The sequence below is a fragment of the Leiobunum rupestre genome, chromosome 3 (genome assembly GCF_980474605.1).
Source record: "Leiobunum rupestre chromosome 3, qqLeiRupe1.1.hap1, whole genome shotgun sequence".
Classification (NCBI taxonomy): Eukaryota; Metazoa; Arthropoda; class Arachnida; order Opiliones; family Sclerosomatidae; genus Leiobunum; species Leiobunum rupestre.
Window position 1 is genome coordinate 17333824 of NC_143386.1, and position 10180 is coordinate 17344003.

The following is a 10180-nucleotide window of genomic DNA, read 5'->3' on the forward strand; positions in this document are numbered from 1 at the left end:
ACTAGTGACCATTTTCTTATGTTTTTCGATAAAAAAACAAATGCTTAGTAAAAGGAAATAATTGAGTCCAAGGAATAATATAAACTGCACACTCACGCGTTTTTCGACGTTTTGGAGTCCAATTTTTGACGGCGAATAACTCGGATGCAGTTCAATTTAGCAAAACGTTTCTTAGGACCTTTTTCACTCCTTGTTACCCAAAGAATACTCCTGTAAATTTGTGCCAGACTTCTCTGAAAAAACCTGTATGGTTTTACACACTCTACTTTTAGCAGAGAAAACACGGTTACCGCCTCTTTATTGAATATAAACAGATAAAATTTCTAACCCTTATCTTCTGCTTTACTTAATACACATCAATCTATAAATTATTAACATAATACATTTTTTTAATTTAAGACTTAAAGGAACTTTAAAAAACAGGCAACTTTCCATTATCTAAACTTAGCCCTTAGATTCCGATTTTACATAAAGGATTGAAAACAGATTGTAAATTTTTTAATGCTGTATATGATTACAATTTTTTTTTCGAAATCTCTTTTATATTTAAGCAATTAATTTTTTGAAAAACGCAGGTACAAATACAGTAATTAGTGGCAATCGGTTGTCAGCAACTGTTCCACTCTCTTTTTGGTTATTCGCACTGACGATCTTAGTGATATTCTACGGCGATGTGTTAACAGCCTCAACCAGTGTTACCAGCGCTGATCAAGTCGACTCGTTAGACAAATTAGCCGATTTATTTCGGAAACGGATACTGCGAATAGGAGTTATTAAAGGGACCTTCATCGAAAATTATGTGAAAAATTTGGTATGATACTTACTTTATTTATAATGCTCTTCATAATGGTCTTCAAAGGATAGTTTCATCAATCACGAAATTATTTTTGAGACCGTTTACAAATTACAAAAGACAACCACTCAATGGCGTATCCAGGATTTTATTTCGAGGGGGGGGGGGTTTGACGGAGGTTTCATTGATTTTTATTAGACATCCCCACATCCCCACCCAGTCATCAGCAGTTAGGGGGGGTTATACCCCAAACCCTCTCCCCTATATACGCCCTTGCAACCACTTAGAAAATAAATAGATCTTGGAAAAGAGTCTATCTATATTTAATTAAATTATTAATTATAGAGTTATTCTTCACAAATTTATTGTTAATATAGTTTTGGTCCACCACGGATCAAATATTGAAAAATTATACGAATAAATATAATTCTTCAATATTTTTGACCATTTTTAATAATTATATAATTATATTTATAATAATTTTATAAATATTTAAAAATAATTTGTTTTTAGTTTTAGATCTATATTATATGTTTTTATTTAGTAAACCTTGCCCGCTATTCTAACTTTTTAACCTTACCTGATTCTATACATAGATAATATATCAGTTTTAATATCGAGTGTTTTGTATTTTTTAAGCCACGGGTTCCAATTTCTTAGTTTGTACCTTACATCAGATCATTATTTTCAATCAGTACACTGCACCAGTATGCGTCTGACCCAAAATTAAAAATAATGTTCAACATAAAATTTAACAGGTTTAGTGTGCACCAGATAAGCCCATCTCTTTCAAGCAGTCTAATTATGTCTGGCTTAACTTTTTTGCAATTTCCGACTTTTATTTTCATTACAGCCTTCATCGAACGAGTACGGTGATCTCTATAGAAAAGTGTCCGTTCCAATAAATTTGAATTTCAAGAATTTGCCGCGTCTCAAAGAGCACAAGCTGGCTATAATATACCTTAATAAAGGGTTCAGTAATTGGTTGTGGTACTATGGCAACAGAGATTTCAAATACTCGATGGTTAAAGAGTATTTATACAACGTAAGAATAGCTCTTGGATTCCGAAAGGATTTTAAGAGCAAGGATCGGTTCAATTGGGTGTAGGTTATAGGTCCAAATATTACATCGAGTCATTCTTAATCTATCACTTTTCTATTAGCAGAATTGAGACTCTCCGTGAATCTGGTTGTTTGTCTAAATGGGAAGAAGAACTGGAGCGCCCCCTGACGTTCGGAAAACTGAAGCAGCGCCCAGACGGAGCAAAGGTGGCAGACTACATCCTCCTACGAGACCTCCAAACCACCTTCTTGCTATTGACGGGAGGCTACTTGGCGGGATTCGTCATGCTCATCCCTAGCCTCATCAAACGATTCGCCAATTATGTCACAATTCAAAATTAACATGATCCGGCTTTTTAAGGTCGATACACGTAGCAACTGACATGATAAACTCACATTTATATTTATGAAATTCTATCTTGATTTGTTAACAAAACTATACATGTATAGATAAAAATATTGAACACATTCTTAACATACTTAACATTTATCATTTTATTGGGTTGTGTGTTTCTGAAATTTATATATTTTTAATTATTAATACCCTAAAATATTTAGTAATAAAATAAAGTCAAAAGTTTAAGGAATTATATTACAACAAAAATGGTTTAAATGCCTAGAAACTGCATTGTTTGAAACAATTTTGAAAAATATGAGGAAAAAACTATAAAATTCTAATTTCAACCAGTTATGCTACCAAGATAAACCAATTTAGATGGAATTCACAAGATTTTGTATTGTAACTTTGAAACCTCAATTGAATTGCTGAAAAAAACCTGTCTTTGCAATAAACCAATTTTTTTTACATCTATTTTCTAAACTTGGCATTTTCGTACTCATTGACTTATCAAATCCAATTGGCAATAACGAAACTGTCCAGTTAACTGGATATTTTAAAATTAAATTTTAAAAGTACTTATTCTACCATACCATTTGAAAGATTATTTCCAATCTCTTTTACAAACACTTTGCACTATTTAATATTTTGTAGACGGCTATAAAATTTTAATTAAAAAAGCTTGTTGCTATTAATGTCGTTGTTTTAAATAATTTTGTTAGTCATATACAGGTGTGTGGTTTTGATTAGAAAATGATCAAAAACTTTCATTAAACTATGATAAAAAACTCTTATAGGTACAATTATTAAATTTCTAAAAATCATAAAATCAAAAAAATATAGCCATCGTTTTAAAAAGTTTGTTTTCAACCAGTAAGTAATAGATGAAAGTGTCATTGAGAAAGTTGTAGAGCATTTCGGAAAATGTACAAGTATAGTTGATTCGATTGAAATTACCGATTTTCCACAAAGAAAGTAGCAACAATTTTTCTAACTGCTTTTCTCAAATATTGAAAGTTGCTACAACTTAATGTGGGTTATCATTTCTTTTAAAGCTCGGAAAGCAATGTGTTTTAACGTACACTTTATCATTCTCTCTAGAGAAAGATATATCATTAATGATAAATTTTGAAAACAATTTCATTCACTTTTATGCGTACTTACTAGGATGGTCCTTGTTTTTATTTGTTTCTTAAATATTGAAGTCTTAAGCCCAGTTCACACTATACAATTAATTGGGCCACTTAATTGAAACCAACTAATTGTAAGCAAGAAAATTGAATAGTGTGAACTGAAAAATTGTAACCACTGTTCCAACTTTTTCTGTTCACACTGTACAATTTTCTTGCTTACAATTAGTTGGTTTCAATTAAGTGGCCCAATTAATTGTATAGTGTGAACTGGGCTTTATACTCTAAATTGGTTTCAATGTATATAAATAAACTTCTTCAGAAATTTGGGTTAAATTGAGCCAAATTTAGAGGTAGCACAATGAGCTTGAAAATTCCCTATATTTTAGCATTAGAAGAAATAATGATTTTTCATTCTGAGAAATATTTGGCGAGAAAGTTAGGGGTTTTGGCTACTTTATTTAAAACTGATATATTCCAAGTAATTTAATATTATAAGGGTTTATTAGGATAATTTTTTAGTTATGCATGAAAACAAATAAAACGGATATTTTTTATCCAAATCCTGAGCTCTACTACAGCCACATTAAAGTTACTTTACAATAGGGAATCAGATTAATTGGAATTTGCGCACCAGTCTGATAACTCGTCTTACTTAGAGCATCCGATATCTTCGATGTTAATTGTTTCTCTCTCGCAACGTTTCGAGAAGAACAATGCCTTTTCTTACCCTTTCGTAAAAAAATATGAACGCTTTAGCTCTGGTGTCGGTGATGATTCCATCTAACGCACTCGATTTGTATTCGCCATCGTTACACTGCAACCCGCAAATATTTCTTGAGATCCACGAATTGAATCTTTGGTCTTTCGCAGTCAGCTCGTAATAGGGAAATGGGATCACCTAAAACGCCAATTCTTAAAGGACGTTTACGCAACCTTATGTATTTGATGAATATTAATCAATTTAAATTTAAATTTTCACAAAAATCGTGGCATATTCCATGGTTTTTTGAAATTGTCTTTTTGAACGGTAGGTTGCAATCAAAACGTTTTAGTGATAAAGTGAAAGAGCAGACTATATAAAAGTTTAGAATAAACTTGCTTTGGTTAAAATCTGCCTATTATTCTCTGAAATATGCGGTTACGAAAAAAAAGGTTGGTCATTGGAGGCAGTAGCTTTTTATTCCATTTATTTTAAATGAGCCAAAATCTGTCTATGTTGGAATTAACCACTTTTAATTCCCAAAAACGTATGGGGTATGCACTCCGTACAAACTCTTTGGGAAATTTTCAACCCGAAATCAGCCTGGTATCTCAATGGTTCTATAAAACGTTCCGACGAGATTAAATCACAAAACGACGAGGTTTTCCTACCCCTCTCGTGCCGGAAAAAGATAGACCATGGTGCTCGTGAATCGCCTCTGCATAGTCATTATCTAAAATATAAAAACACGTATTATTTATATCGTTAAGGCCTTCAGTTGTTCGGTTAGTTTACAGTGCTTCTTTATATTTGCAATGAACCGCAAACTCGCATTTATCCCAACTTTTATTGATTTCTTCCTACTTTGAGGACAACGCTGAAAATCGTCTCAACCCAAAGTATAAATAAATTCATTCTTGGTGATAAAATTGTCGCTATTCGGTTGATAGGAATTCTAAGCAAAAAAACAATTTAGAACTTTACATTAATTATGTGTTTCTATCGATGGAAATTTCGCTTTTCCGTTCTCAACCTTGCATGAGGCACTCTTAATGACACACTTTAAACAAAAGCCGGTTTTACTTATGTAGAATTAGACCAAAACGTCTTGCGCAATTAATATAATTTTAAAAGTAAAACAACGAGAAGATTTGTGCACAAGCATTAAAAGTTTAGTGATAAAACTTAACCATTGTTTGGGGAAAATTAATGGTTCCCCAATTAATGGAATCTGAAACACAATACACAATTTTACAGAATTTATATACAATTGAAATGTACATATCAACTACTTCTTAAGCATTTTTATGATAAGACAATACTAGATAATTTTTCCAACATTTTATGAAATGTGGTTTTTTCCCCAACTGTTTGGAAGGGATGGGATGAGAGGAATATATATAGTTGATTTTTAGCATTACAAAATTTGTGATTGAGCATACAGCTACAGTAACGCACAACGTTGTCTTTTAAGATAAGTCGTAGATATTTGTTATGGGACACCAACAATTCCAATATTGGCCACTCCAATATATGGCTTTTTATAATTCAGGCGCTGGTTAGTTAATTTTAGTTCAAATTATATGGGTCTTCCATATAGAATACATTGCGGTTATATTCCCTTTAACCGCTTGGAGTTACACTCAAAATTGAATTTTTCAGTTCAGATATTGCATGCCCAAATTTGAAATTACTTTAAAATAAGGAATTTTTATAAATAAACGTTTTTGTAATTTCAAAACGAAAAGGTTGGGTGCATGTTTATTTTAACATAAGTTTATTAAATATTTCATTTAAAAAAAGAATCTGATTCTAGATTAATAAGCATAGTTAATGTTAATAGTTAATGTTAATTCTAGTTTTGCGAATTTATTTGTTGGTTGGGTCGAGGAGCGCTTCTTTTCAGGTTATGCTGCTCCCATTCCGGAGTTTTATGGTCGTTTCGTCGATGACGTCACCTTGTTTGTTTCTTGTAGTCGTCAGGACCTTGACACGTTCCTTACCGCCTATTGCGCCATGCATTCTGCTCTGGAATTAACTGTTGATATCTCTGAAATTACGATTGTCTTTTTGGATTTAACTTTTTCGGTTTCTGGTGATGGCGTTTCAACCACGTTGTATCGCGAGCCATCTGATTCACGTTCTTATCTTTTGCCGACTTCTTCCCATACTCGGCACACCACTTATGCGCGAATAAGTAGATTAGTCCATAATTAAAAGGGATAAAATAGCTAAACGCTATACAAATTTGAAGATATTTAAAAACTTACAAAAAACTCGTACCAACTGTACAGGTCTTCGAGCAAACAAAAAGACGCGAATCTCGGATCAAATAGATCTTCGAGTAAAAAACTACATAAAAACTAGGCCTAAATAAAATAGCCAGAAATTCCAACGTTAGACCGGTTTCGTTCTATTTGGAACTCATCAGTACCGTGCAGGAAATCAGTTTACCTAATTTTACTAATTTTGTTCCGTTTTAAATGTTTTTAAAAATTTTATAGAGTTTCTCGTTTCTATTTTTCTCGTCTAGAGAAAGAAAAAAAAACGCTTTTACGCAGATGTATTTTTGTTTCTATTGCCTGTTTTCAGAATATGGTTATTTGGTATTACTTTCTCATTTATAATCAGTTTTTTTGATTTTTTGCGGCGTTGCTTAAAAAAATCAATGGCGTCCGCATCTGAAGTACAATAAGGTAATTTAATGCTATCTCATAGCAAAAATATTTAAAAAATGTTACATTTAAGTTTTGTTCCTGTGAAAGGTTTTAAGCAGTCGAATGAGTGGTCAATTAATTTAAGAAAAGTTTTAAAATTATAAGATTTATAAAGGAAAGTGTTTAATTTAACTAACTGCAGGGTTTTTAAATTTCTTATGATCGGTTTATTTTGCAAAAGAAAAAAATTTCATGTGTTATGATTTTTTATCACGTCATGGATCAAACTCATAAGGAAATGAAAGTTGTATTTTTATATTCCTTGTGTTATTGAAACGTTGACCATAGAAAGCGACTACTTTTTCGCAAATGTTTTTGTCAAGCAATGTTCAGTTTCAAGTTGCATAAAGTTATTAATCTGAAAATGTCAGTATCAGTAATAAACTGAAAAACTATATTGCTACCGATTGACCATCGGGAAAAATTGGTATCGTGATCGGATAAATTGGGATATATTTAACACTCATTTATGCATGACGTAAGTTTAGGCAAGTCAATTTTCCTAAGCTTTTTTCACAGCTATTGGCTATTAACTTCATCACCTTTTCATAAATATGCTTTTCTCTTCAGTGACATAATTGGTACTTCTGTGCAGAATTGAAAGTAACAATTGGTAATATTATCCGCGTATAAGATTTTAATATAAATATGACAGTACCTATTCATATGCGAACGATTTACGCTATAACGGGCCGCTTTACCAAAGATACATACTTTTGCCATAATAATATAGTTATGGTATTATGCAATTGGGAAAAAAAGTGAGTTTATTAAGCCTAATTGCAAAAAAAGTAAAATAGCAGATTTAGGATTTTAGGGAAACAGAAACCAATGATACCAACATCCATATAAATTAGTTTAACAAAAATACCATAAAATATTTAGCCTCAACATAGTATTGAAGATTCTATTCACTTAATTTTCAACAATAATAATGTTATCCGATAGCGTAATTTAACTTATAATGATTTAAAAAAATTACCGATACCGATTATTATCAATATGTAGACGATTTTACCGATGTCAAGTAAATCTCTTGAAATTAAAAAAGTATAAATAAGAAACGTTTTGAGGCGTTAATTTTTATAGTTAAGACTATTTTATATATATAAATAATATATTTAATAACTTAAATATATATATTTAAATGCAGTTCAAACTGGAATTTGAAAGACTTTACCACAAAAACACCGATAAAATATGGAAAATGGCCCCGTAATCGGTCAAGGAGTTTAAAATGAAGATAGAAAATGAAGTAAACCAGACAACTGACGTGGAAACGAAAACGAGTATGTTTCTCAATTTACTATTAAACTTAACTTCTAATTATCTTCAGACTATTGTTTAAAACTATTAATTTCTTTATAGGGAAGAAAATGGCTGGAGCGTTGCTATTAATTCCAAGTTTGGTGAAAGAAAAACATTTCAAAATTTTCTTCAATGAAAAAGAAATCCACCAGCTTCCAAACGATCCAATGATAATATACACACACAATTCAATTTTAAAAAGTAAAACATTCATTTGATACGTGGACCGGGTAATGGTTTTAGAGGTGAAAGATTTATACCTCGGAACCATTGCCTGGTTTTCTGCGTATTGGATTTTTTACATTCAAATATGTTAAATAAAACACTAATGTTTTTTGAAGCGGTATTAGATTTAAAAAATCTAAAAGAATTAAAGCTGTTAAAGATTTGGTGGTAAAATTTCAAATTTAGTGTTTCATAAAACAAAATAGTGCTAGAAATACCTTTGTATTATTTATTTTACATACATCGATGAAGGGGCCAGTTGACTCCGCTACCGGGCCGATAGACACTGGAAAGGGAGTTTTGTACCCCGCCTTCAGAATGGTTTTAATCCGTTAATTGGGTCTTGCGACTCCAATAACGTAGTCGAATGACCCCGCTGAAGGCGTCAATAAACTCCGCTAACCGGGTTGTTTGACACCTTATATTGATACCGTAATCAGAGTTTTAGAACCGCTATAACGACTCCGATTATGGGGCCGTTTGACTCAGCTAACTGATTGCTTTAAGCGGATAACGTTGTCTTGTGACTCCGATAATGGGGTCTTGTGACTTCGATAATGCGGTCAATCGATTCCGCTAATGGGGTCGTTAAGCACCGTAATGGGAGTTTTTTTACCCTGCCTACAGAATGTTTTTAAACCGATAAAGTTGTCTTTGGATTCCGATAACGGATTCTTTCGATACCATAAACAGAGTCTTTGAACCGCTTTAACGGCTTCGATAATGGGGCCGTTTGACTCCACCAAAGGAGTCGTTTGACACCACTAACCGGATTGTTTTAAGCCGATAACCTAGTAGTTTGACTCCAATTATGCGGTCTTGTGACTCCGATAATGGCGTCGATCGACTCCGCTAACGGGGTCGTTTAATACCGATACCATAAAACAATATCATAAACGGATTCATATTACACCACTAGAAAAAGTAGTATCGCAAACGGAGTAAACCCATTCCGATAACGGAGTTACAAAAGTAGCTATAGAGTACGAGCGATTGACGAGCAGCCCCTCTAGAGGCGAGCAGCCCCTCTAGAGGCGAGCAGCCCCTCTAGAGGCGAGCAGCCCCTCTAGAGGCGAGCAGCCCCTCTAGAGGCGAGCAGCCCCTCTAGAGGCGAGCAGCCCCTCTAGAGGCGAGCAGCCCCTCTAGAGGCGAGCAGCCCCTCTAGAGGCGAGCTCGCGCGTAACTTGGTTAAAAGTTTTTCCCCGCCCCATTGAAATTAATGTAAAGTTGGCGATAATTTAAAGTTGATTAACCTGCCCAATGATATAAGAAATATTCCACTTACAATTTTTCCCGTTTATATGAACTTAAATGTAATATTAAATCGTCTTAAAAAATCATTTATCGCTTTATAACATTCAAAAATAATATTTTTCCCGTACCATGTAGATAACCGAACATCTGCTCGTCTAGGTAAAGTTTGCGTTGTCAACCCGCGTATTAGAAAGCAAATGAAAGGCGGTGAATCTTGCCCAGTCTTAAGCCTCGGTTAAATCTACCGCGTATTTTGAAACGGAAAAACCCAATTACTAATACCCAAGGCACCACCTTATGCCTAAGTCACCAAGCGACTTCTGAAGCCCTTAATTCAGGTGGCCGGGTTACAATGCGTAGGAGGGTGGTGGCAAGCCCCCTGCATGCCACGCGAGCAAACCAATATAAAAAAAATAAAAGGTTCCGAAAATTCGAGGCGAGAGCGAAACGTTTAGATCAGTCTTTCTGAGTACGAGGTCTCTTGTCGAGTATCCTCCACAAAACGTCCATTGATATGGCAGGGTAGTAATGGGACCAAGTTAGCTCCACCCACTTTAATTGCTTCGTTATATGCTACCCATAAATAAGCATAGTATAATTGGTCTAACCCCTGCCTGCCCATTTCATCCCGGGTCCGTCCTCACAAAAATC

General features: G+C 33.7%; 1 protein-coding gene across 1 annotated transcript in view; it reads left to right on the top strand.

The window, feature by feature from the left end:
- LOC149949714 (uncharacterized) overlaps window positions 1–2314 on the top strand; it is a 39845-nt gene extending 37531 nt beyond the window's left edge. The window contains exons 5-7 of the mRNA XM_090169277.1: window positions 576–811; window positions 1647–1897; window positions 1960–2314. Coding sequence (XP_090025403.1) covers window positions 576–811; window positions 1647–1897; window positions 1960–2197 — 725 coding nt within the window. The 3' untranslated portion in view covers window positions 2198–2314. The remainder of the gene's footprint in view (window positions 1–575; window positions 812–1646; window positions 1898–1959) is intronic.
- Window positions 2315–10180: the final 7866 nt, after the last annotated feature.